Below are 26304 nucleotides of genomic sequence, written 5' to 3'. Positions count from 1 at the left end.
GTGGAGCTAACCAGTAGGGACTTCTACTGGCCTGGGATGGCGAAGTGGATCGGGGAGTACGTCGCTAGCTGCAGCATATGTCAGCGCAACCGGCGACCCCGAATGAAGCCTGTCGGCGAACTAGCGCCGCTGCCGGTACCGGCGGGACCATACGAATCGATCACTTGGGATCACATCACGGACCTGCCCGAGTCTATGGGGTCCAATTCGATCCTGGTGATCGTCGATCGGTTCAGCAAGCGAGCGCACTTCGTCGCTTGTCGAAAGGATAACGACGCCACATTCTTGGCGCGGTTATTCCTTGACCGATGGGTGTGTTTGCATGGGTTCCCGAAGCAGATCATTTCGGATCGAGGTACGTTGTTCACCTCGCGCTTCTGGAAAGATCTGTGCCGCATGGCGAACGTGGAGAATAGTTACTCCACGGCGTTCCACCCGGAGACGGACGGACAGACCGAGCGAAGTAACTCCACCTTGGAGCAGTACTTGCGGTCGTACGTCAACTTCCTCCAGGACGATTGGGCGGAGTTACTCTCCATGGCGGAGTTCGCGTACAACAACGCGAAGCACTCTGCCATCGGGATGTCGCCATTCATGGCGTCCGAGGGAAGGGAACATACCTTCTCCCTGCCAGTGCCCGGCACTAGGGAAGAGGCGGTGGAATCGGCGGGAGAGTACCGAGATCGACTCGACGGGATCTACAAGTCGGTGAAGGAGGCGCTGGAACAGGCGCGGAAAGACATGGCGAAGTACGCAAATCGGAAGCGTACCGCCGTCCCTGACGAGGGTTACAACGTAGGGGACCTGGTAATGTTATCTACCAAGAACTTGACGTCGGTGCGCCCCAGCCAGAAGCTCTCGATGAAGACGCTGGGACCCTTCCGAATCACGGAAGTCATCGGCCAGAGCAAGATGGCGAGGAGGCTGGAACTCCCCGCGCAGTTACGCCGGGTGCATCCCGTCTTCCACGTGTCGTTGCTCATCCCCTATCGGGCCAACGAGCTGGAAGGAAGAGAGGTGGTTGAACCGCCTACCCCCGAAGTCCTCGACAACGGTGACTTGGGGTATGTCGTGTCCGAGATCGTACACTCGAAAGCGTTGCGATCCGGGAGGTCCGGGAAGAAGACCCAGTACCTAGTGCGATTCGAAGGGTACGGAGACGAATCGAACGAGTGGGTTAGCCCCGCCGAGTTCGATCACGACGACAAGGTTGTCGCAGCGTTTCCCAAGCGCTACCCCCACCTACCGCAGCCCGGTCGACAGGAGTACGCCGACGCTTGATGCGTTCGGAGCTCGCATCTAGGAGGGGGATCCTGTTATGGTGGTCACGTGACGCGTCGGACACGCCGTACGCGACTCCCGTATGCGACTCCCGTCGGGGGTACTTTTCGGTGTTGTTGTTTGGATGTAGAACTAGTACCTCTGTAATAGCTCTGAATCCGTTATTACATCTAGATGTCTACCCATACCTTGCCTCATTCCTGCGTCCCGTCAGCCTGTCCAGGGGGACCCCCATCGGGGGCCGCTCCCGGGCCTTACACCCACTCCTTGATCAGGTACATATATTCCGTCGTTCCTGAACCTAGCGGCGAGGATGCCTTGTGCTGAATGATGCTTCTTGTATCCGATGGACTCATCCCTTTTCTTGTATGAAACATGCGGCTGCGATCAGGTCAATGATACGGCGGATGATCTAGATGATATCGTAGCTTAGTGGCCACGGGTCAATAGTTATACTACCTCTTCCATATCACAGTTCGTTTGATCTATCGGACCAAGTCCGTGTCGAGTCAAACCATCCCTGGCTATCCGATGATCCCGATTTTGATGTACGAGAACGATATGAATGGGAGATGCACAAATCCCTAGCGAGTAAGAAGCTTAAGTTCCAGGTTTTGTTGACTCCCTCTTTGCGACTTGATAGGCGCATGTCGCCCCGATACATATCCTGTGTGCTGGTGGCAATGCTGGGTAAAAGCAGAGGATCCTATTAGTATGCACTTAATCTTGTAGACTGCTCACAGACTCGATATTCGAACGAGATTGTTCCAAGCATCACGTTCTACGGGTGGTTGACCGAGCGGCAGTCAAAGCTCAAGGTGAAACGCAGCATGAAACGCCCTCGATCCGGTAGCTGATCACGTGCCCTAAAAATGCTTCACCACTGAGAACTCCTTGTCTTTCAAAGGAGTCAAGGGGGTTTCTGAGGGGTGTTTCACATTTGTGCCATCGCACCGGCGGGGTATATATTGTAAGAAGTGGTCGGCATACTTTGTTTCTGACTGGAGAAACAGACCAAATCAAGATCATCACATTACCGTCCAATAAACTAAAAAATGCTGAACTTTAGGACAACCGCCATCACACTCTTGCCAGTCCTTTGCGCCTTGATGGCAAAAGCATCTCCTTTCCAGCAAAGAGACACCGGAGACTTGCAAAAGGACATGATTAAAATCCCCCTTGGATGCTACGAGGATAGAGAGGACGCCCGACTTCTCCCAGAACGACCAAAGACGTTCATTGCTACTGATGAGATGTCGAATACTGCATGCAATGCAGCTTGTGTGTCAGAGGGTTTCAGCTATGCTGGAGTAGAGAACGGTAGGTCTACTGTACGTCTGTGACTGACTGGTGGACACACGCTCATCTGGGATGTTGCAGGTAATGAATGCTGGTGTGGCACAATGGAAGTGTGGAATACCTTTTCCTCCCAGGCCAAGAGAGTGGATGAGACCATGTGCAGCACCCCCTGCACTGACAACAACAGCGGTGAACAATGTGGAGGACCTTGGTACATCTATGTGACTGACTATACTAGAGAGATCGCCCTCGCGACCATTACTCAGGGTGACAAGCAATACCGACCTGTAGCAACATACAGCATCTCGGCTCATCAGGCGCCTTTACCTTATGAAGACAAGGTGGTCTCGTTTACAGAGGTACCGGCGTCTGTAGCTACCGTTGTTGAGGCGGTTCCGAACACTTAAGCTTCTGCTCCTCGATTACGACACGCCTTTTTCGTTGCTGTCAATCCTAGCAATGCCTTGTATCTCATGTAGCTCTTTTGTAGCCGCAACACCCATCCGTTCTCCATAGGCCACAGAGAATTGCGCAGTTAGATGTTGACAAGGGATACGGGGAGCGACTTCAGGTGAAACGCAGCATGAAACGCGTTCACCCTCCGGCAGTGGATCACGTGATCATGTTCCTCGATCGATGATGACGTGTCTCTTCTGAGGGCGTTCAACAGAGAAACAACCAAGTATCGACTTCGGATTCATCGTAGTGGTTGTATCGCCGTGCTCATATACTTCATATACTGTATAGAGATACCATAATCAAGCAATTCAAGCAAGGATGTCCAAATTCGTAGTCTTCGGCGGAGGCGGCAAGGCGAGTCGCACACAGGTCGCGGCTATTCGAATCGCGTTCGGATCGCTGATGATCCTCCGATGTACAGGTCGCCCTCAAGTTCGCTTCTTCGGCCATTAAGAAGGGCCATAGCGTTATTGCTGTCGTCAGGAACGATTCTCAGTGAGCCAATCTTTATTTAACTAGGCTGTCTCATTACAGTCGTGATCTTCCATTCACTTGTCACTGATCGTATATAACACTGGGCATAACTTAGTGACGAAGAGATCAAATCCGTCGGCGCCCGACCACACCTCCTCTCCCTGGAAGAAGCTTCCGTACAAGATATAGTTCAACTCTTAGATGCAGAGAAACCGGATGGGGTGGTCTTCAGTGCCGGGTCTGGGGGGAAGGGAGGGGAAGAGAGGACCAAGGCGGTGGATTATGAAGGTGAGTCTATGTCGAGGTATCGCCATCTTTCTTTGTTCCTTGATTGAAGTAGCTAATCGATGATTCGTTATTCTCGCTTGTTTACGTATTCTTACGAATGTGAAGGTGCTCTGAAGGTGTTTGACGCTATGGAGAGTGCCAACGTTCATCGGATCGTCATGGTATCCGCAACGGACCTCCGGGGTAAGCCCACTTCGACCTTTATGATATTACAAAGCATCCGGCACATTCCCAGAAGTACACAGTACTATATCTCTTAAACTTTGTGCTTAACCGATTTCCCTTGTGCATCGCAGACACCTCGAAAGGTTACCCGGAGTACTATAACGAGGCTTCCCGTACATCTCACCTAAGTTCCCTGAGGTGATCGTCCCGAGCTTGAAGCTGAATCGTCCTCGCATGTTTTGGGCTTCGTGTTTCATAGGGAAATTGAGTGATAGGATGTATCAAGCCATCCCAGCCTGTACGTTCCGAATTTCCGCCCTTTGTGAGATCCTCTTATGGCTATAGTAGCTGATACGTATCCATCCACTCCCTCGTCTCTCGATCTTTGAATCCCGGCCAAACACACTCACTCTGCAACTACCGAAATCCCTTGTCACGTCGCAGACATGAAATACAAACGACTCGCCGATCTGGACCTGTACGCGAGAAAGTCTTTGAGGTTCACCATCATCCGTCCAGGGGGGCTTACGGATGATAAGACGGATGGGAGGTGTGAGCTGGGGAGACCTCAGTTAGGCAAGGTGGTCAGTACCGCAGTCCGGATCGTATGAGGTTTCCAGGTTTCCGCAAGTCTAATTGAGCTGATGGTTTATCCCCCATAACTTTTCGTGATCCCTGAAAAATCTTGCAATCGCGGTCCACCTTGATCCGATATCGATATCGAATCGGTATTCATAGCCAAGAGAGACGGTAGGAGAAATCATCCTAGCTACGATGCTCGACAAGGGCTCGTACGGACAAGTCTGGGACCTCATGGAAGGCTCGACGCCGATCGAAGAGGCTGTGGAGCAGGCTGTTGAGGGGGATTTGAGTTCTTGGCATGACTGAAGACGCTGGGTCTGACGCGATGGGTGTGGGAGAATAAGACGTTCGGTTGTATCGCAGTGCGGATGAGGGGGTTGTCAGAGAACAAGACAAGGATGATGTTGTATCGTATGAATAACGACGATAGATATCTGGCACACCTGTAAACTGCATCAAATCTTGTCCCGAGTCTTTCAGCCAGGGCCGTCTAGAGAGAGGGTGGTACGACTGTCCTGCGTCTGTACCTCCAGTCCTGCAAATCGCTCTGCTTTTCCCTCTAGTATCAATCCCGTATATGAGCAGCTATGACTACGCTCGGATCTCAAAGTCGCTTCTTTGAGTAACTTGATCTCCCCTTCGAAACCCTTCATTGCCCATGCAGGTATTGCCATCCGCCTCGACAACAGCACGTCGCAAGGGCGTATCACTGACCATTTGCCTTTTGGATAATCCAGCTGGTCTTGGTCTGCGATAGAGCGGTCTTCAACTGTACTGGTAGGTGTACCGGAGCAAGTGTGACTGCTGCAAGGGAGGTGAACTTTGGCGTCCGTTGTGGAAATCGATCCTTTGCTCTGTGCGGTCGTTCTGGTCTTGCGGGACGTGACTGGGAGGTGACGTGACCTATCGAGGTAAGAAAATTGACCTGCGCTGTGGTATTCCACTCTTCCATCTTTCGGGAAAGACCCCATGCATAACAAGGTCCGTGGAGAGGTTTCCTCGCCGACCAATCGCAACCCATGTACACCTCGGAAACCACCTTGACATCACTTGTTGAATACGCGAGCGCTCCTCCACCTCGTTTCCCTGCACATAAGATCGGGCGAGAGCGTGCAAGAGTATTCATCGTGATCGGAACTCTTTGGCGGCACAGACCGGCCTCCAATGAGAGGTGTGAGTTGTATCTTTCGAGAGCGGATTCTTGTCCGCACGCCTAGGGCTTCCAACCTCCACTCTTCAGCCTCCACCCTCAACACGTACAGTAGTATATAAGAGCAGCTCGAACATGAGACATAGGATTATTTACGCCCTAGTATCTTCGCGCTTCATACAGCACCTCATTCCGCATCAAAGTATCGAATTGTCGATCATGGTGAGAACGCTTCCATTCGCCGACACCCAAGTCCCCGTTCCCGGATTCGGGTGAGTCGTTTCAGATGCGCGAGACTAGCGCGCAAGAACTTGAAAGGTTGTGGTCTTTATGGCGGGCCATTTGCGCCAGACGCGTCGACTTATAAATTCCCCCGAATTCTTTATCGACCGAATCTCAATCTTTAAATTGAGCCAATTAACCTTTATTACACCCAAATCGACTTACAATCTTGATCTTTATTCAACCCGAATTCAGCTTACAAACCCTCACCTTCGGGCTATTCGGGCCAATATGAGCCCGGCCATTGCCCTTAATCCCCTCCGCCTTCTAGCCTGTACCCTTAACTCGACCCAAATATGATCTCATAGCCTCACATATCCCTTACTCTCTCCACCATCACATCGTCGACCTTCACCCCAAGCTAACATGGACCCTCAGAGTATCGCCACTACAGTTGCCGCCATCGTTAACCGCGAACTAGACCCCATCCGTATCTTCTTAGCAAAAGACCCTCTCGATCGTGACCCTTACCTTGCCCCGACCTACATCAACGACACCGACGAGCTCCTTCACTTCCTGCAACATGTTGTTCGGGGCCGACTCCCACATCAAACCTACCGGAATCACGTCCACGCAACACTTCTCGTGTCTGAGCAACTTGTCAAGTTGCAGCAAGCTTGGACGGGTGATCTATCACAGCCGATCGTGCCTTCCCATGCCCCTCATTCTCGCATCTCGATCAACGACATTTCTCCGGAAATCTTGTCTTTCTACTCGAGTCTTGGATTCCCTGACCGCCTGATTGCAACGACCTTGGGGACATCTCGCCGAACTATAACTCGTAGACGGACCGAACTAGGAATGACCAAGCGTCTAACGAAGCACGCCGTGCCCCAACATGACCTTGAGCAGGTGAGCTCACACACGACATCACTCAAGCAGCCCCAACTCACGCATCGCTGCCCTAATTAAACTTATATTAGCTGATTGCTCAAGTCATCAATACAATCGATCCCGAAAGCACTGGTCAGAGGCTGGTTATGGGTTTCCTTCGAGCCCAAAACGTTACCGTAACAAGACAGCAAGTCAGAGATATCATGCGAGCAAGGGATCCCTACCGACATATGATGCGAAGAGCCCAAGTTCTCCATCGAAGGGAGTACGATGTACCCTTCATCAACTCAGTCTGGCACATGGACGGTCAACACAAGCTTATCAACTGGAAAATTGTCATACATGGTTGTGTCGATGGCAAAAGCCGGCTCATCGTGTTTATGCATGCTTCAGACAACAATCGGGCCGAGACTGTTACCCCCAGCTTCGTTCATGCTACAGAGCGATGGGGGTGGCCGTCACGGGTTCGAGCAGATCATGGGGGGGAAAACTTTGGGGTTCGAGATCTGATGATAGCTGTGCGAGGTGAGTCGCAAACACATTGTCCCCTCTTATTTTATTTGCTATTGACTCTTGTCCATCCAACATAGGCGAAAATCGAGGCTCATACCTGGTCGGCCCATCTACCCGTAACGTTCGAATCGAACGGCAATGGCGTCAAGTAGGCGAATCGGTCACACAGATGTTTTCCCATCTGTTCCTCGAGATGGAGCAGGCCCACGATCTGTATCGTGATGAGCCTGTGGACCTCTATTGCCTACACTACGTCTTTCTACCATACATCAATTACATTTTGACCCACTACATCGACGGCTGGAATCATCATGGCATGTCGAATCGAGGACTTGGTGGTCTCAGTCCTATTCAAATGTGGTATCGCGGTAAGTTGTGGACCCAATTAGGCCTCATGCTGCCAGCGTCAGGGTTGAATTGACTCTATCGACTTGCTTAGGCATGATGGAAGCCTACAACAACGGTTTTGATCTGGACTTATTCCCCATTCAGGCCGACAATGCGGGTGAGGTCGCCCTACGGCACTCCATGATACAGGCTACCCGAATGCAAGCTACCGAACCTATCATGGATCAGACTAGACAGCCAAGAAACAGGGATCCCCATGTCAACGTCTCCCGCTTTCGTGATCACCTCCCTGAATACATTCTGTCGGACGAATTCGACCAACAGATCCAACAGAGATTCCCCAACAAGCACTGGCCTACCATGCACGAAGCGATCCACCAGTATCTGGCTGTTCGGGCGTATGTACACGACGTCATAAATGCGTTCTGACTTCATGTCGTCATCATGTTGTATTTCTGGAAGATTCTATGATTGTGACGCGTGAGAAAGCCCAAGTCGAGCCAAATCGTTTGTGTTTCAGGTTTTTGGCCGTCGTCGCCATCAAATCATAACAAACCGACACGTCGACACGATTCATAACAACAAACTATCCTCTCGACTTGACTTACTCTACCAATCCGTTCATCCTTTAACACAATCTCTCCACCGCACACACAATCTTGCCCCTATTTGCTCAAATTCTCCCATATTCACCCTTATGCCGTCGACTCAGCCGCCTGACGACCAAGCGAGCGCATCGCGACGTGATTCTCAAGCGGAGGAAGAAGAAAGTCAGTATTATCTAGTCTCTGCTCCCTTGTTCTCACTTTTTGTACTTGTACTCACCCCTTTCGTTGATAGCCATGAACGAACAAGCCCCACTCAACTTGCCTAAGCTTCCCGACGGCTCTACCTTTGATCCCCAGCGATCCCCTCCCCGTGCTCCCGCCAGCGTTCGGGACGAGCAGCAAAGAAAGAGGAAGTCCACCGCTGCCGACGAGGTTCTCGCTAGTTCCGCCCGGTCGAGCTCGAAGAAGCAAAAACCGTTGCAGTTCTCGTCCCAGACCCCGGGCTCGAACGTTAGTCCTTTCTCGCTCGGCCTGTTCTTCTCGATTTGATCCTCCTTTGGCTGATCCGAGCGTCATTGCTCTTCGAATAGACTGCTTCCAAGGCCACACCCAAAGACTCGCGAGGTTCCACCAAGCCTCAGCCCTTCCAGAAGGTATGTTTGGGGTACTCACCTATCGATTTCGCTCAACCTGACCTTACTAACGCTTAGCGGGGTTTATTGGCTTGGCCCATGGCACAGCACGCCCAAGGAAATCCGTTCGATGAGAGCGCTGTCATCGAACAGGCCGCTGTTGGGACCCCCGGGAACGACTACAACTCTGTCAGTAACAGCATTTTTGTACGCGATCCAGTACTTGACTCATTCGTGTTTCCACTTTGCTGCTTGCGCAGTTTTCCGATATTGGACCGAATCCAACTTCACCGAATCCGACTTCAATGTCGCCCGCGAAGACCTTTGCCAAGTCCACGAGGATTCAAGCCACCGTGCAAAAGAATCGTCCTCAGCAACCCGGCCCGGCTTTTGTCCAGTCGAACGTGAGGTCCGACCAGTCGAACGTGAGGTCCGACCAGTCGAACTCGAGGTCCGACCAGTCGAACGTGAGGTCGGTCCAGACGAACATGAGGCCCGAAGGTGACTTTGTTTACGACGTAAGTTGAGCTTCGTTGGGCTTAGTCGGGTGGAATATCGCTGACTTGGCCTTCTGTCAGCAGCCGGACGATCAGAGGATGTACTACAGGGTCCAAAACGTGAACGTAAGTCACCGTGTAAGGGAAGCGAATACCTCATCTCATTCACTGACTTCCATTGCTCCCGCCCGTATCACTAGCAGCCCAATGGAGTGGGAGGCGTTAGCGAATGGTATCCCTTGGGAGCAGACGGGAGTGTCGAAGGCGTTAATTTGGTTCCCGTAAGGCCATCTGCCCTCGACGAAGACGCCTCGAACTCGGAGGCCCATACGGCTGGGCTGAACTCGCCTGGGATGGCTAGTCGATACGTCGCTGTCGACCCCTCGAGTTTCAAGCTTGGAACAGCTCCCAAGCAGCACTCGGGCCAAGTCAGGCAGAAGCGTGGGTCGGACCAACACAAACCCCACCACCGAGGACACAAGAAACATCGCAAGTCCTCTTCTTCCCGTCACAGGAGGAGGAGGTCTCCCACCCGGTCGTCTTCAGGAGCAAGCTCGACATCTGACGCTTCATCCGCCGAATCCGACAGCGATCACGATGACGACGATATGGAGGTCGACTCCGACTCCAAGGTCTCCAAGGACGACGTTCGCAAGGTGAGTTGGTTATCGAAACCTTAAAAGGCCCAAGATAAGCTTTGTCGGCCTGAATATCGTATGACTGACTGTATTTGTCCTGTGCAGAGCCACAAGAGCACCAGCAAGCATGCCGAACGATCGCCTAGGTCTAAGCATGCGCACAAGGTCAGTTCTTTTCTGCGGTTTACCCTCCTATTATCATATCGATCACAGCGAGAAGGATCACTGATCTTGGTTCCGAACTCGTAACCTGTTATTGATAACCAGGCCGACAAGAAGGCTTCTCGATCGAGGCGGGACCAAGAGGACCAAGATAGCAAAGAACTCAAACGACGCGTAAGTTATCACTCTTCACTCGAGTTGACCGAAGTCACCCCAAACTGACCTGTCGCAACTGCTTGTAGGCCCAACGTCAAAAGGAAAAGCGTCGCAAGGATCGCCAGCCTCGCGACGAAGAGCAAGAGGAAGATGATGGCGACGAAGACGACGGTGTAAGGCCCCAGAAGTTGAGCGACCTTGTCGCTCTCGCTCAAAAGCAACGCGATGTGACCCCCGAAGCCACGCCTGTCCCGGCAGGGGTTCAAGCAAGTCCGAGCAAGGTAAATAACTTGTCTCTATGCGAAACCCACAATTGCATTGACTCATCAGCAAATGTGTAATGTGACCCACAGGCCAATCCTCTTCGGCTTACCAAGAGCAAGCAGGAGGTTGCGGTTGTGAGTCTCCCATTCCGTGCCGTTCCAATCTTGAGAGGCAAATTGAGCTGAGTCGGGCTTAATCTCATAGCGCCTCGAGAGCCACTACTTCGCAAAGGACTTGATCATCTTCGAAGACGACGAGCGATGCTCGTGGTGCATCACGCAGACCAAACCCTTCACGAACAACGCGCCTGGTATCTGGAGGGACTGCAACGACCGTTATGGTGTTTGCGGCTGGGTGGAGGGCAAGGTCCAATGCACCCGATGCTACTGGACCGGTAACAACCAGTGCTCCATGCTCCTCAAGGCCAAACAGCGCAAGGCTCGACTCACGGTCGAAGCCAAAGTCCAGGCCAAGGGGAAAAAGTCAGTCAAGCAAGAGCTCGCCTCGCCCTTAAAACAGGGTAGTGTGGCCAAGAAAGCCGGACTCGGCAAGACTGCTGGTCTTCTCTTTGGTCAGACCAACTCAAAGTTTGGGGCCGGCAAGATGACCACTCGGTCCTCTGGACCAGCCGACGCGGAATCGTCCAAGGCGGCCGGCAGGGCCAAGAAGGTCACCAAGAAGCCCGAGGTCGAGGAGGAGGTCGACGACGAGGACAGCGAGGGCGAGGACGTTATCGAGGCGCTCAAAAGCTATGCTGAGGCCTTGACCAATAACGGAACAGCCTACTACGAGAGCACCCCGAAGACTGAGTCCAAAAAGCTCGACTTACCTACCGCCAAGGCCTACCTCAATTTGGCCGACATGTTTGTCGATGGAACGGTCGAGTTTGCCGCAAAGATCACTGCCTGCGTCGAGAGGCTCGAGCAGGAAGCCGAACAGGACGAGGAGGGGGAGACGGACGAGTCGGGCTCTGGCCAGGGCGAGGACGAAGGTGACGTCAACCCGTTCGGACCGGCTAGCGCTTCGAAGAGCAGGGCTTCCAAGAGGAAGTGAAGTTCTGCCGAATCACTCTTGAGTTCAATACTCTTGAGTCGAATACTTCTTGGTCGCGTCTAGTCTTGTCGTCTTCGATCTTTTGCCTCGTTGTGGTATCTTCGGCTTGGTAAGGCCGATTCCCTTTTTTGTCTTGTAGTAATGTCTAGATTTATGGGTTCACATATGATATACGCTTGCATATCTTGCCTCGAGACGAAACGAAGTCCAGTCCTGACAGATCAAACTAACCCCTAGAACGAACTATCGGTTGATGGTCAATGTGAGAGAAATTGGCTTAAATAGACTCAACTTACCCTTGAAGACACATACGACTGAAGTCGGCTCAGGTCTTGGTCTTATTTCAAAGCCGCGAATTGCTTCGGAGCACGTCGGGGCCTTTTTCCCAAAGACGTAGTATCCTGTCCATGCGACTCTTCCCTAGCTCTCTTGCCCAATGGCCCACTTGCGCCAACGTCAGAAGCGTGGGGTTGGTGATCACGCCTTCGCAGCCTTTTCCCAATTGGGGTTGAAGGTGTAATAACTGGGACGATGGCACGCTGTGGCGAAGCAATTGGGCCAGGAGAGTCCCTAGACTGATCCCCGCCGACCCCCAATGCTTCGTCAGGATCCACTGTGCTGGCTTGACGATCTGCTCCGACCCCAACGAGATGTTGGGGATCATGGTCTTGTCGAATAGTTTCGTGTGAGCCCATTTAAGGGATGACGGCAAGGTGAACTCAAGTCTAGACTCACCCTGAGGGCCATTCAGAAGAGCATCAAGGTCAAAAGATACTGCATCAGTGGGTGAACGCGCGTTGTTGTCGTGATCGTCACCAGTGAGTGGTTGCCTCTCCTCGGGGAGATTGCCCAAATTTGCGGCTGATGGCGCCATGTTGGGTTCCTCTTCTGGTTCATCGAAGAACTGCTCGTTTCCCAGATTGAATATCTCCCTTGCAAATTCGTCTCTTGCAAATTGGTCGGATTCGACGGATTGCGTTGGAGTCTGTTCTGGTTCCAATAGCGGAGGTGGGACTGCATCAGGAGGGGTCTTGATCAAGGCGAGTTGAATGGCCAGCCATCGTCTGCCGAGCTTAGGGTGAACCGAAGCCAACGTCAAGGCCTCGACAGTGTCGCCGTGCAAATCGATCCCCGATTTGGGCCTTGCTTGGACTGGAGTGTCGATCCGAGGAGGGAGTGGCGCCTCTGTCGCCTGGATGTCGTCATCTTCGTCACTACTGTCGTCGATCAACACGATAGGCTCGTACAGCCACTCATCGTCTAGGTTGGTCTCAGGTGGAGGCGTCGGGAAGGTTGCCCTGCCCTTGCCCTTCAAGTCCGTCTTGCGAGATCTTGGCCGCTGGATTGGAGAGCGTGGTTCAGGCTTGACCTCAATTCTTGGCTTGACGTCCTTGATCGAGGCTGATTTGCTTCCCGATGCTTTGTTTTTAGCCTTGGGAAGCTGCCATACAGGTCGGAATGGGGCGATGGCCATAGCATCGTTGGATGCATTGGCCTGCGTTTCGTTGACCCAAGCCATGTAATCCGCACACACCTCTTGGTGACGGGGCATTTGGGCGGGAGGATAGGGGTTGCCGCAGCCTTGGCAGTTGCGAAGGCCATCTTCGTCTGGATCTTCCGCAAAAAGGTCATAGTCGACATTGTGTAGGGCTGATATCATCAAGCGCCAATCGGGATTGTCCTTTTCAGGAATTTCCCAACCTTCGCAGATAACATACATGTTCGACGAAGCGTGGTAAAAGCTTTTGAGGTCCGCGATTGTGGTGAGATAGGCGCGACAGGTTTGAACGGGGTGAAAACTGGCAGTTCCATGGCCCAATTTGGCCCAAAGGAACGGCTCTTTCAGAGCGTTGGGACCCAACTTTGCCCTAAACGCAGCGTAAACCGCCTCGGCGATCTCGATGGGGCTCATGTCCGCTCTGAAATGGACTGGCAGTCGGTAATTCGAGTTATCGACAGCTTCATGGAAAAGATTACCTCCGCCCGATTTGTTTTTCCAGAGGCGCGGTCGCTCCCGGAGAAGGGACCCACAGGCAATGTACGTGACCTGGAATGATGTGATGGATCAGCAAGACGAACAGGATCATGTCGAGCGAAAGCTTGCCTCAGATACACATACCATGCTGCCCGTTTTGCCAAATTTGGGTTCGACCGGTTCCGCTTTCTTGGACTTGGCTCGAGCGGCACCACCCTTGGTCAAAGGTAGGCCAGGGAAGGTTCGGGGGCCACTAAGCATCTGAGATGCGTGCGGGAAGGTCCCTTGGACCTGTAGAGCCGTGGAAGGGGGGGCGAATGGCATTTGCCGATACGTCGGGAGGGCGCTGGCGACCCCTGAATCCGCGCCATGGGCCGCTTGGTATGATTGCATACCTGGAATCGGCAACCCAGGAGGGTAGGTCGGGTACCCCATGTTGGGGGAAGGGGCAGCATAGGCGTTACCACCTTGATAGACCTGACCGTGAGCTTGGTTCTGGACGGCTTGGCCGTGACTCTGATCTGGGAGCCCAAGCCCGTGAGTTTGGCCTTGACCCTGACCGACTTGGTTTGGGGTGGCGTGATTATGGCCTACTTGCCTTTGCCCTTGCCCTTGCCCTTGCCCTTGCCCTTGCCCTTGCCCTTGCCCTTGCCCTTGTCCTTGCCCTTGCATCTGGCCTTGTTGACCTTGAACCGAGTGGCCTTGAGGGAGGAGTCCTGTAGCGGGATGGCTCCCGTAAAGCCGAGGGAGACCGGACAGGGGGTGTCCCTCGGCGATACGGGGAGTATTAGTGACCAGGGCGGGTCGAGCGGCTCCCATTTGAGGGGTAGCAGAGGCACCAAGGTCTGCTTGAGTCGAGGTCGGGGAGGATCCTGTCAAGTGCTCCATGATGTTGGTGAAGCGGGAGGGATCACGGCGAAGACGCTGTTGAAGAGCAGCGTCAAATTCGGCGTCGGAAAGCTGGGGGGCCATTGTGTTAGGAACGAGGCAATTGGATTGTGTGGTTGTGTGCGATTGTACGGAGATTTGCTAAAGCAAAGGAGCAGTAACTAGATATGCAGTTGAATATCGGTTAGCGGGAATGACAGTCAAAAGATCGCAAGAATCTAAACATATTGAACTACAACAATAGAAAGATAGGGGTAAGTCGACCCAATTCGGGGGGAATATCGGTGTTTTCGGGAAAATAGGCCGATGCCGTAAGGACAATGCCGTCATGTCGGAACCTGATTAGGGGCAAATTGGCCGAAATAGGCGCTAATTGGGCCAAATTATACCTCTATTTTATAAGTCGCGTTTAAAGAATAAAGATCCACCAATAAAGATCGGGAACAAAGAATTGGCGCAAACGGCGCACCATAAAGTCGACCCAATTCGGGGGGAATATCGGTGTTTTCGGGAAAATAGGCCGATGCCGTAAGGACAATGCCGTCATGTCGGAACCTGATTAGGGGCAAATTGGCCGAAATAGGCGCTAATTGGGCCAAATTATACCTCTATTTTATAAGTCGCGTTTAAAGAATAAAGATCCACCAATAAAGATCGGGAACAAAGAATTGGCGCAAACGGCGCACCATAGGTCTTAACATCTCGCGCAACACGATGATTCTCCGAACGACAGCGCCATGGGCTTTTCCATGGGTTATGGACCGGCAAAGGACGAAGATAGCAAAAAGACTCTGGCCAAAGCCGTCGAGCTCGGATGCGTCTTCTGGGACTCGGCCGTGGTGTACGGAGCTGGACACAACGAAAAGTTGCTCGGCGACTTTATTAAAGAGGCAGGGTGTCGGGACAAGGTCTTTGTCGCTTCGAAATGCGGCATCGAGGTCGGTCTTCAGGCATTTCATTCCCATTCATTCGAAACGCGTCCCGCTGGTGTTCCCTTGCTTCTGCCCTTGCTGCATCAGGTCGACTTCGAAACCAAGCAGATGGGCAAGGCGAACAACTCTGCTGCCCATATCGACGATTTCATCGAAGGGACCATCGAACGGCTCGGATTCACCCCGGACTTGTATTATCTTCATCGGATCGAGCCGGGAAGGGACCTGAACGAGTCGATTACGGCTTTACAAAGGCTCAAGGAAAATGGGAAATGCAAGTACATCGGTCTGAGCGAATGCTCGGCTCAGACTCTGCGTAGGGCTTGTCAGGGTAGGTCGGAGTTCCCTAGCTATTCCCACCTTCCATATACGAACAAGGGAGAAGTCAAACTGATTTGATCTTGTTCTGCTTAACTACGGCCTTGTTCCCTACCAGTCGCCCACATCGATGCCCTTCAGATCGAATACTCCCCCTGGTTCACCGATCACGAACAGAACGGCTTGATCGACACCGCCAAAGAGCTCGGGGTGGCCATCATCGCCTATTCGCCCCTGGGCAAGGGCGTATTGACGGGGAGCTATCAATCTCAAGCAGACTTTGCCGAAGGAGATGTCCGCAAGACCATCCCTCGGTTTAGCGAAGAGAACTTGGACGCAAACCTCAGGCTGGTCAGGGAATTCCAAAAGCTGGCTGGGAAGAAGGGTTGTACTTCCGGGCAATTGGCGTTGGCTTGGGTGATCGCTCAAGGTGCGATTCCGATTCCTGGAACCAAGTCCGCGGATAGGGTCGTGGAAAATTTTGGCGCTACCGACGTCCAATTGTCGGAAGATGAGCTCAGGGAGATTAGAGTGATCATCGAAGATGCCAAGCCTGCGGGAGCAAGGTGAGCACACCCGGCTTGACGATGAGGTGCATCTTATGTAGGGGTTGATGGAATTATGCGAGGGTCCGCAGGTACAACGAAGGAGCGCTCAAGATGGTCGGGCACTGAAATGTCGGTTGTAGGGAAGTTTGAGATAATCAGGCGCTGCGAAGTTGGACGACATGCTCCGCATCGCGACCTATACGATGAGATTCCAATATATTTATATATCCATTTGCAAGGTCAAGCGGTTCTCCATGGGAGGCGACAAGATTTTTATGGCGAATCACATGCTCGGAAACGGCAGGGTAGTAAAGCTTATTGTACCCGTAAGTCGTGATACGGCCAAGCAACGAGGAGGCAAGACATTTCATGAATCGTAGGCCAGATTCAGTCACCCGTTGAGAGAAGGCTACGAGCGACCGTGAACGAAGGCACTGCCCGGTCTGGAGAGGCGACAAGTCGGTCCAGCAAGACGAATACGAACCCACTACCGCAGCGTTATGTAGATGCCGCGCTCGATACGGTACTGCATGCCTCTTCGTCTAGACAAGAGAACCCAGATGATGGCGTCATACTAGCCTGCCTCAGGTCATAGTGCTGTGCAACCAATCTCGCTGACAAGCGTCTCTCCAAACTCCGCATGTTGCAATTCTATACTCGATCGAGATGGATACCATTGATCACCATGGCTCGACATGCCGACATCCCGGTCGATCACCTCCGATGCTGTACAGTACGCTCGTTTTACTTCTTTCGATACGGAGAATCCTCACCTCTCGGTCCAGAAGAAACCAGTGCACAATTCTATGCTGTTATTCTAGGTCCTTGTGGCGATTGCGACTTCGGATCATCGCGTTACCCCTAACCGCATCGTGATCAGTGGCAATCGGACCTACGTGAGGTTCAACGCTCTTGCTGTTGACCAGACTCCCAGACTCGGACGGTAGTCAGGGACTTTATGAGCCGGTTATTGCGCAACTTCGGCATTCTACACTTGTACCGGTATATGCATTTTGTGGTTGTTCTCCCGATATCAAGCCCGGCTGCGTGTCTGCGACCGGAGTTGTCAAGGTCATTCCCTCTGTCTCTTTCTTTGTCCTTCTCTTTCCTTTTTACCTGTTTTGCCACCCTGCCTGCCCACCTTCGAGAATCGTCGTGGCAATATTGTGTGCATGTAACTCAGGATTGGGAATCTTAGCTTCACTGAGATGGGTATCAACAGGCTGTTTATCAGATAGGCATCATCGGAAGAGGAACGCTCTCCAGCGAGGACGAACACGGCTTCATCATGGCGACGAAGCATAACGATATCGCAGTATCGCAACCGAGAACCTGAAATCTTGCGAGCTCCTCGCCGGACCTGACGATGGTATCAAAGCATGCGGCATCGGTTTGGAAGAGATAAACGTCGTGCAGGTGGCGCTGGCCGATACTGTCGGTTTCGAAGCATCGATACTGAGATCTGATCCGTAACATGACCTCCAAGTCGTATGCCCTGGAACCGACCGGACCATTTCCCTCGAATGCCCAGCTCTGTTCAAGGCGAGCCGACCGTCTTTCTAGCATGTCGGCAATTGGTCGGATTGTCCGGCTGTTGGTATCGACAGTGAGGTCCGAAAACGCAGGTCAAGGAGACGTGCGACAATAAGGTCTCATTATGGAGCAGCCCGCTGATCATCGGCCTCGAAAGCTGTCACTGAGATGAATTCCTAGATATGGCATGATTGAAGGATATATCGATAGTTGATACACCGCATCATGAGTCACTTTCGCTGTTTCTTAATCATGACCATAGCCGGCTAATGAGCGCCGTTCACACTCTCATGTAAATCTGATCATACGAATAGCATGAGAAGAGAACGCTCAGCCGAGTTTGCAAATCGCAGACCGACCACGATACTTGCTCTGGAATAGTACTGACGGAACGCAACTCACAAAGACCCGACCATGATTCACCTCAAATCGCTCCGCCTAGCCTCCTCACCCGCTCACATTCCTTTTCCACCGACCCCGACCTTCCCGCATTCGCTCGTATACAAACGAAACTCTCGGTATTGCTCGACTTGCTCGCACTTCCAGTATTCGAGAGGTGGAGCTTGTCGAGGATGGACCGGGATGGCTGGGGGAGGAAACATTTATAGTCCTCGCTGTTATATTGATATGTGAAGTGATGTGACGTGGTCCCGGTTGAAGTGGGAGTGTGTTTCGCAAGCGGATGTGAGGTTGAGGTCAGCTTGATTGAGCCAAGCGGAAAGTGCGAGGACGAGAGAGTTCGAGCTTACGGATAAGGGCAGGGACAGTCTTTTGGCGAGACTACGCAGTTGCCTGTTCCCGAGCAGACGTGTCCGTTCCAGCAAGATGCTATCGAGTTCAAATTCAGATTCGGGTTCAAGGTATGAGACCGATATCTGTCAAGCCTCGACCGCCTGTCGAGCAAACAGCAGCAACTCACCTGCGTCTTGCAAATCCCACCCCCTCACTCCGTGCCCCGAACCTTGTTCCTGTCCGTGATGATGATGATGTCCACGCTGTTGTTGTTGGCCGAACATGTTGTTGAACATGCCTTCGAACTGTGCGGCCACCGTCTGCGTGAACAGGAGTAGAGCTAGCAGGAAGATGCTCAGCTTTAGGGTTGACGATCGATGTGCTGTGGACATCTTTCGTCGGGTGGTTAGGCTAGTCTGATAGCTGCTAGGAGATCGTTCTGATGATTGTGATCAACCCCTCGTCGAGGCATGGGAGATGAAAGCAGAAAGTCGACAAAGCTTTCCTGCTTTCGGTCCTTCGAGATGACGTCTCGACCAACCTCGACAATTACGGCAGCGCTACATCGCCCTGGCTAAGGGATAAAGATACTACCATGCTATAGGCTATAGGTTATCATCCAATGATTGTACATCCAGATCAAAATCCCCACCGCTATATGCTGCTATACAACTACCGCTGATCCCATGCATGGCCTCTAGCGAAGAACGAATTGATTGACGCGATCCATGAACGCTCAGAACTTGGACATGAACGCATCGAGCGTCAAGTCTTCGTATTCCTGCTCTGCCGGCAAGTCTCCCAGGCTATACCCGCAACAATCGAACAATTCATTAGCTGTTGATCCACCAGGTCGGCGGTAAGGCTAATCGGACCGCCACTCACCCGGCTAGAATCTCGTTCCTGCTCATCGGACCGTCCTTTTTGACAGGTTTATTACTCGAACCCCCTGCTGCCGGGGCCGAGAATAGGTCGAGCACCTGGTCCGTATTCATCGTATCCAGACCTTGGTTTTGCTGGGAGATTACAGTATTGGCCATATTCTGCTTGAACCGTTGTAAGCTGTCACGTAAAGTGCACGTCGGAAGAAGACTGTTAGCTAAGACATGAAGTAATCAGAATGTCAATGACTGACCTCATGATCTTCTCCTCCAACGTGCCCCTCGTGATCAAACGATACACGTTGACGACCTTTTTCTGGCCCAACCTATGCGCCCGATCCATCGCCTGCATATCTTTGGAAGGGTTCCAATCGTGATCGACGAAGATCACCGTATCCGCCCCTGTCAACGTCAACCCCAACCCCCCTACGCTGGTCGTCAACAAAAGCACATCGATGCTAGGATCGGCATTGAAGGTCTGGACGATATCGTGTCGTTTCATAGGTTCCGTGCCCCCGTCCAGACGCATGAACGATACGCTGGGCATGTGGGGGATGAAGAGTTGATTCTGGATGATGTCCAACATCTGGCGGGTCTGGCAAAAGATCAAGACGCGGTGTTGTGATGTCGAGCCTAGGAGTTCCGCTTCGCCCGGGTCGGACTTGATGTCCCCGATCCCGCAGTCTCGCAAGAGTTGCCTACGGAGGGATCATTGGGATTTTCAGCCACGATTTCCCTGTGATTTGTTGTATACCGATCACTTACTGCAATGCAAGCAACTTCGGCGAATGCGAAATATCCATCGGGTCTTTGCTGACGTCCTTGTTTCCCGCGGCGACCCGTCGTACGACCTCGTTGTACCGCTCGGTATCCGCTCCCATCGCCAACATCGGATGATTACACAATTTGCGCAGATACTGTAGTGTCTGGAAAATGTGCTTTTGAGCTTGAGGCGCAGCCGAAGCTCCAGTCTCCATATCGACATCGACGTCCTCCTTGACACTTTCTGTGACCAGGGTCTTGACCGCCTCGTCGCTCGCCTTGGAAGCCTGGAAGTCGTCGTAGAGGCTCTGCTGAACCCGACCGAGGTCACAGTAATAGTCTTGTATGATCTTGGGAGGAAGGTCGTGTAACACATCCTCTTTCATTCGTCGCAGGACAAAGGGCAACACCTGTTTGTGTAGCGCTTCGAGTGCGAGAATGGCTATGGAACAGGTTGGGTCGTCAGGTCTGGAAAGGCTAATTAGAGAGTGCTATGCTGTCCAACTAGACTTACCAGCCTCTTTCTGTTTGGCGGTCGCCTTGGCATCCTTGTTCGCTAGGATCGGCTTGGAGAAGCGATCATTGAACTCCTTTTCGGTGCCCAAGAACCCGGGCATTAAAAAGTCAAACAAGCTCCATAGTTCGAGTACGTTGTTTTGTATGGGCGTGCCCGAGAGGATGAGCCGATGTACCGACTGCAGCGACTTGACGGCCAGGGTCAATTTGCTCTTGGCGTTCTTGATCATGTGGCCCTCATCGAGGATGCAGTATAAAAAGTTTTGACGTCGCATAAAGTCCATGTCGCTCCTAATGATTTCGTAAGACGTGATGATAACGTCGTGATGCTGAAACTGTCGGCGAAGACCGGTTCGTTCGCTCGTCGATCCGTAATACTTGAAAGGTCGTAAATTGTTCGTGAATTTCGTGATTTCGTGAAACCAGTGACCGATGAGGGTCGTGGGACAGATGATGAGGGAAGGAAGGTGAGCGGCATCGGGCGATCCGGTTGCTTCGAATCGCGCTCTGCGCTCTTCGTGCTTGCCGGCGATGATACAAATAGATTGCAAACTTTTGCCAAGTCCCATGTCTGTTAGGTCGAGGTCAAGGAGTCGGTCAGTTGTTCAACGTCTTTTGGCATCAAGGAGGCTCACCGTCGCATAAGCAACCATGCAATTGATACTTGGCGAGGAACGCCATCCAGTTGATACCGTCTTGCTGGTACGACCGCAGGTCGGCTTTGATGGGCACCGGTACCACATATGACTGGACCTTGCGGTTGTCCAGCAGCTGAGATAAAAAGTCCCTCTCCAATTCCCGTTTGGCAAGCATGTCTCGACTGACGCCGGGAGGCTCCGGAATACCGGCCTAATGTGGTACGGGGAATCAGCTGAGTCTCGTATATCGTAGATCGTGCCGAGATCAACTCACCTCGAGTGGTACTAGTTTGACTAAAGTAGCAAAGGTTTGAGTCGCAAGTAATCGCATCGACTCGTCCGGATCACTCATTCGCCCGAGCACCGGTACGATCATGAAAAGGACGTAGGGAAGGATGTCGAACTGCATGCTATCGACGACGGCTGTTGTAGCAAAGCGGAGTATCGTTATTTTCGACGCGCTTGTGGAACTCTGTCCATCACGGCTCACCCCAAATGGCCTCCATGGTGCCCTGACGATGCGAGAGGTTCTTTGTATCGCCTAACAGCGGCAAAAGCTTGTCCAGGACGATTTTCATTCCTTGTTCCGTCATGTTCCGACATACGACCGCGAGAGCCTTGCCCGCAGCGTTTCTGATGACCGCGTACGGACTCTTGATTGCCTCCACCACACCGGGGACAAGAACCTCGATATGTGGGTGAAGTGAGCGGGGTAATAGCGGCAATATGATCTGGAGTGTGGTGAGGGCATCGATGAGAGACTGTTTATCTTCCGCAGCGGCAGCGACTGTAGAGATCACGGAACGTCAGCCCGTCCGCAAGCAGATGACAGTCGAACTTTGAATCAGCACTTACCAGGATCAGTCTGGGCCATGATAGGGGATGCAATCGCGTTCCAGAGGTTCGGGGCCTGCTCGAAGACTGCATCGTCCAGACGCTTGATCACAGCTGCAAGAGCAGCGAGTGCACCTCGTCGAGTCAACGTCTGAGCTTCTTGTTGCAGGTCGCGAGCGCTGTTGTCCGCATCGACCTTTGGCTGTTGAGCCTGTATTAGCGTCAAGATTCCTTCTGTCGAGGCGAGATTCTCGAATTGCGGCGTAAAGCTCTCGTCACTGCAGATGAATTTGGGCAAATTCTCCACCAGCTTGAGTGCCGGTCTTGATGGCAATCCAAGGGCCGAGTTGAAACAGTTGCTGATCAGCTTGGCGACCGAGTTGGCAGCACGTGTTTGCAGAAGTTCGTTCGTTTCGCTCTGCAAGGTGGTTTGTTGTCAGCGGCAGATTCGCAAGTGGCCAATTAAATGGTCAAACCCACCTTGACTCCGCTCATGATACCCTTCATCAACGGGTTCATCTTGGAAGGGACGAAACGCATACCGATGAGAGCCGCAGCGGCTGTCGCCTGGATCTGAATTTCCAGCTGTTCTTGCTGGATACGATGTCGCGATATAGCCGTTGCCAATGTCGCTCGACGATCCTTGACTGATGCCTTGGCTTGCTTGCGCTTGACCGCAGGGATCCTTGCCAGCGAATCGTCCAGACCGCCGTCGAGCAGGTCTTGCACTTGCTCAAGCGTAGCCATAGCGTATGCATCCTCGGTCGAGGCGCTCTCGGGCCGGTGTCGATCGATCAGGTTGGCCAACATCTTGGCCTCCTGTCTGATAGCTTGCAGCGACGTTTGCACCTCGTAAAGACCAGCCGGAGGTCCCAGCTCAACGAGGCGTTCCAACATACCCACAAGAGGTTCGACCGACGGGAGGACCACTTCGAGTCGGGAAGCCAGGTGCTCTGAATAGTCTTCATCTCGCACGCGAGTCCACTCTTCTATCAGGATACTACACATCGATAGCTGATGCGCGCTAGTCGACGCCAGATATCCGCTCAGGAGCGTTTGGTGTGTGGCCTGAGATAGCAGCCCTGGCTTAGCATGAACGTACGTAAACGCTAAACGATACAAACTCACTGCAGACACATCGTATCTCGTCACCTCGGCCAAGGCGGTGATGGCATCGATACGGTTGCGAAGTATTGTTTCAGCCGAGACGAGGGCGAGGTCGGCTCCAAGTATGCCCTTGTCGACGTTGTGAGCGGTGGACGATCCTCGAGCAACCACGTCACAAAAGAGGTGAGGTTCCAAAGGCATGTTGATCGGCACCAAGGCGATGTTGAACCAGCCAGCAACGTTGGGCAAGACATCGGTGGACAAGAAGTCGGGTCGCACCGAAATTACTCGAAGAGCAGTGTTCCACGCCGCCAACGATTCGGTCCGGCAGTCGATGCGATCTTCGACCACGAGGTTCTTGTAAAGGAGATGGAGGATGTCGGCGTTGATCCAATCAATAGGCAAATCGGCATCGTCAAGAAAGGCTTGGATGGTGCGGACGACGGCCAGTCGCACGGGCCCGATAGTGTGTCGAAAGTAAGGATAAAGACGAGGCACAAGCGTGGACAGCGAGCGGCTGGCGAAGATCGATATCGTGAGCTGCTGGTCGAAATCCAAGTCGTGCAAGGCTGGGCTTACCTTTGACCTTGCCCTCGCGAATACATCTTGACCACCTTCGGGAAACCAAGAATGCGACCTATCGTCAAGCAAGTCAGCCATCAGTCTCGCGGATGACCCTGAAGAGTGAAGCATTGCAGTCTCACATAAGAGATCCATGACGGCGCTCGTACTGCTCCCGAGATCGTCCCCGTCGACGGAAAAGCATTTCCACAACGTGTCAAGTAGGCCCGCAAGGTCGTCTGTGCCGAGCGATTCCGCCAGTAACGGTAGGATCGGCAAGAGACACGTGGCGGATACTGATCGGACATCGTCGTCCGAGTCGGCGAGGCTGGATGTGGAAAGACGGTCAGTATGCATGAATAGACTTGGAGCCCAAGTCCTGCTTACCCGATCATGGTTGCGGCAAGGACATCGTGCATGCCTAGACCCCGGGTCTCACCACCCAGCACCCCCTGTCCCTGGACAACGGCGAGCATATACCTCAACCCGAGCAACCCCGCGTGCCGCAACTCCCACACGTACGGGACGTCCTTCCAGCCTTGAGTGACCATCCCTAACAACGTCCTGCCCGCTCTGCTGACCATCGTAACCGGCATACGGCTGATCACGCTCGCCAAAGCTTGAGCAGCCGACTCTCGTACGGGCGCCATGACGGTATCACCGACAAAGTCTCCGAATCGGTCGCGTACGAGGACGAGGACGAGTTTTTTCGCCAGTCTTTCGAGTGCTACGTGGTGTGACCGTCGATTGTCCGTCTTGGAAGCTGTACGGCCGGTCCCGCATGCCGCTCCTTGTATCCGTATCAGATCCCTCAATGCAAGGGCCGAACCATGACGAGCTTCCCACGACTCGGACTCCAACATCATCTCGAGCTTGTCGACCAACCGTGTCCAGACCCATTCGTCGGCTGTCCGTGGCAAGATCTCGTCCAGCTCATTGTTGTTCGTGCGACTTGCTTCGACCGGTCCTCCAGGGATAGGAGGCGCCACGACCGCTGCGGGCGCAGGTACCGGTGTCGCCTGTTTGCTCGCGACTCCGTCCTCGATCTTGACCTCATCCTTGACTTTTTCCTTCTCCTTCCCCTTACCGCCACCAGATTTCCTGCCTACCTTGATCGGTTTCTCTTTCTCATCCATCCCAGCAGGTGGAGGTGCGGGCGCAGTCACAGAGACCGGTGCGGGAGTCTCTTCTACGGGGGTTCCACCGCCTTGTAACCTCATACTCTCCATCATCGCCTCGCCCTTGGACATCCCTCCCCTGATCTTGCGTTTCAAGAGAATAGCTTGACGGCTCGACAGGCCCGCTAAGATCTGGTCTTCCGTCGGCTCTGGGCCGGAGGGGATCGTCATTTCGGCCGAAGGTCCCGCCGATGTCGAGGTCGATGCTGCAGATCCGGATGCGGGCGCGGGAGTGGCCGTCGACGTTGATACAGACCCGCTATTCTCCTTTTTCACCTTAGGCGGTCTACCCAACTTCTTTATCGTCCCCACAGGCGTTCCCTCTCTAGACGACCCCACAGTAGCCGAAGAATCCAACTTGGCTCGTTTTCTCGGTGTCTGTACTGGAGTCGGCTCGACCACCTCGAAATCCATATCGTCCTCCAAATCCTCATCCTCGCCCATATCTTCATCGACAAGGTCTCTAGGGATAGATAACCCGTCTAATACCGCATGTCGGTCTTCCATCCCGATATCGATCTTGGGTCTTTTCCTCCCTGCCGCAGGTGTAGAGGTAGAAGTGGAAGCGGTATTAAAAGGCAACCTGGAAGGAGTAGCTGTCGACCTGGATCTTTTTATCCCCGTGACGGTCGATCCAGCGAGACCCGATTTCTTCTTCTTCTGTGATTGTTGGTCCCTCATCAACGCCTCGACGTCCACCCAGCTTCCCAGTCCCAACCCCGACTCCGTGCCATCTCCTATAATCATATCCACATCCATCTCTGCCTTCGTTCCCCCTGCCTCGACATCCCCATCCCCATCGTGATCCACATCCTTCAAGTTCAACCTGACAACATCCTCCCACCGCCCCACCCCTTCCAAGACGCTCTCCATCGCCCGAACACCAGCGATCCTGACCTCCATGGAGCGGTGAGAGAGGTAAGGGGTTATCTTGGCCAAGAGCCTTAGGGTGGGTAGGTAAGGGCCTGCTGGGGATGTCGTCGGTATGGAGACGGGTATTGATGTAGTTGTTGTTGCAGGGTCCTTGGGGGCGGAAACGGGGGAGTCTTCCTGCTTGACAACTCCTTCTTCGGCCTTGATCCTCACATCGACGTCCTCTTCCCCATTCTTGACCCCAATCCCACCACCCTCACCTTCTCCAACCTGGTCCCCGCTCACTGCGGCTACATTCCCATCCCCATTCCCATCCCTACTCAGAACCTCTCCCACCCCACTCGCATCCTCTTGAGTCCCATAAGCATCATGAGCATCTCGAGCATCGACGTCAACGAGCTCC

The 26304-nt window shown here is 53.1% G+C and overlaps 6 protein-coding genes across 6 annotated transcripts; 3 read left to right on the top strand and 3 right to left on the bottom strand.

Moving 5' to 3' along the window:
- The first annotated feature begins 3269 nt into the window (after positions 1-3269).
- On the top strand, positions 3270-5020 carry HD553DRAFT_67094 (uncharacterized protein). Its single transcript, XM_046184404.1, has 8 exons — positions 3270-3393; positions 3461-3534; positions 3629-3801; positions 3907-3984; positions 4098-4139; positions 4226-4264; positions 4411-4550; positions 4705-5020. The coding sequence occupies exons 1-8, from the start codon at positions 3358-3360 to the stop codon at positions 4852-4854; spliced, it is 732 nt and encodes a 243-aa protein (XP_046035090.1). The 5' UTR covers positions 3270-3357; the 3' UTR covers positions 4855-5020.
- A 1979-nt stretch (positions 5021-6999) lies between these two features.
- On the top strand, positions 7000-7185 carry HD553DRAFT_265410 (uncharacterized protein; the record flags this gene model as incomplete). Its single annotated transcript, XM_046177451.1, has 1 exon — positions 7000-7185. A coding segment is annotated over one exon (186 nt), but the record flags the coding sequence as incomplete, so codon positions are not given.
- Positions 7186-11963: 4778 nt separating this feature from the next.
- On the bottom strand, positions 11964-15035 carry HD553DRAFT_325043 (uncharacterized protein; the record flags this gene model as incomplete). Its single annotated transcript, XM_046181558.1, has 4 exons — positions 11964-12256; positions 12361-13672; positions 13745-14629; positions 14958-15035. 4 exons carry the CDS (start codon positions 15033-15035, stop codon positions 11964-11966), a joined length of 2568 nt encoding a protein of 855 aa, XP_046035088.1.
- A 101-nt stretch (positions 15036-15136) lies between these two features.
- On the top strand, positions 15137-16427 carry HD553DRAFT_67062 (NADP-dependent oxidoreductase domain-containing protein). Its single transcript, XM_046184403.1, has 3 exons — positions 15137-15751; positions 15857-16304; positions 16376-16427. Exons 1-3 carry the CDS (start codon positions 15226-15228, stop codon positions 16410-16412), a joined length of 1011 nt encoding a protein of 336 aa, XP_046035087.1. The 5' UTR covers positions 15137-15225; the 3' UTR covers positions 16413-16427.
- A 1575-nt stretch (positions 16428-18002) lies between these two features.
- Positions 18003-19255, bottom strand: HD553DRAFT_67039 (uncharacterized protein). Its single transcript, XM_046184402.1, has 4 exons — positions 18739-19255; positions 18569-18647; positions 18208-18433; positions 18003-18117 (listed from the first exon to the last, which is right to left on the bottom strand). Exons 1-3 carry the CDS (start codon positions 18941-18943, stop codon positions 18244-18246), a joined length of 474 nt encoding a protein of 157 aa, XP_046035086.1. The 5' UTR covers positions 18944-19255; the 3' UTR covers positions 18003-18117; positions 18208-18243.
- Positions 19256-19287: 32 nt separating this feature from the next.
- HD553DRAFT_274215 (putative helicase) lies at positions 19288-25070 on the bottom strand (the record flags this gene model as incomplete). The annotated part of the gene is made up of 14 exons (XM_046177859.1): positions 19288-19357; positions 19437-19613; positions 19687-20130; positions 20198-20636; positions 20709-21281; positions 21346-21559; positions 21623-21771; positions 21839-22135; positions 22204-22600; positions 22663-23268; positions 23320-23806; positions 23869-23926; positions 23994-24178; positions 24238-25070. The coding sequence occupies 14 exons, from the start codon at positions 25068-25070 to the stop codon at positions 19288-19290; spliced, it is 4929 nt and encodes a 1642-aa protein (XP_046035085.1).
- Between the last annotated feature and the right edge of the window lie 1234 nt (positions 25071-26304).

Source organism: Filobasidium floriforme (assembly GCF_021052385.1).
Source record: "Filobasidium floriforme strain CBS 6241 chromosome Unknown HD553scaffold_16, whole genome shotgun sequence".
Classification (NCBI taxonomy): Eukaryota; Fungi; Basidiomycota; class Tremellomycetes; order Filobasidiales; family Filobasidiaceae; genus Filobasidium; species Filobasidium floriforme.
Note: the sequence above shows the minus strand (reverse complement) of the source record. Positions and strands in the feature narration are given on the sequence as shown.

Coding starts and splice junctions, on each gene's coding strand:
- HD553DRAFT_67094 (XM_046184404.1), top strand. CDS start 3,358: ATGTCCAAATTCGTAGTCTTCGGCGGAGGCGGCAAG. Junction 3,394..3,460: donor TCTTCGGCGGAGGCGGCAAG/GCGAGTCGCACA, acceptor TCCGATGTACAG/GTCGCCCTCAAGTTCGCTTC. Junction 4,551..4,704: donor GACCTCAGTTAGGCAAGGTG/GTCAGTACCGCA, acceptor CGGTATTCATAG/CCAAGAGAGACGGTAGGAGA.
- HD553DRAFT_67062 (XM_046184403.1), top strand. CDS start 15,226: ATGGGCTTTTCCATGGGTTATGGACCGGCAAAGGACGAAGATAGCAAA. Junction 15,752..15,856: donor TCTGCGTAGGGCTTGTCAGG/GTAGGTCGGAGT, acceptor GTTCCCTACCAG/TCGCCCACATCGATGCCCTT. Junction 16,305..16,375: donor GCCAAGCCTGCGGGAGCAAG/GTGAGCACACCC, acceptor GAGGGTCCGCAG/GTACAACGAAGGAGCGCTCA.
- HD553DRAFT_67039 (XM_046184402.1), bottom strand. CDS start 18,943: ATGTCCACAGCACATCGATCGTCAACCCTAAAGCTGAGCATCTTCCTG. Junction 18,648..18,738: donor GTGGGATTTGCAAGACGCAG/GTGAGTTGCTGC, acceptor TGAACTCGATAG/CATCTTGCTGGAACGGACAC. Junction 18,434..18,568: donor GACTGTCCCTGCCCTTATCC/GTAAGCTCGAAC, acceptor TCAATATAACAG/CGAGGACTATAAATGTTTCC.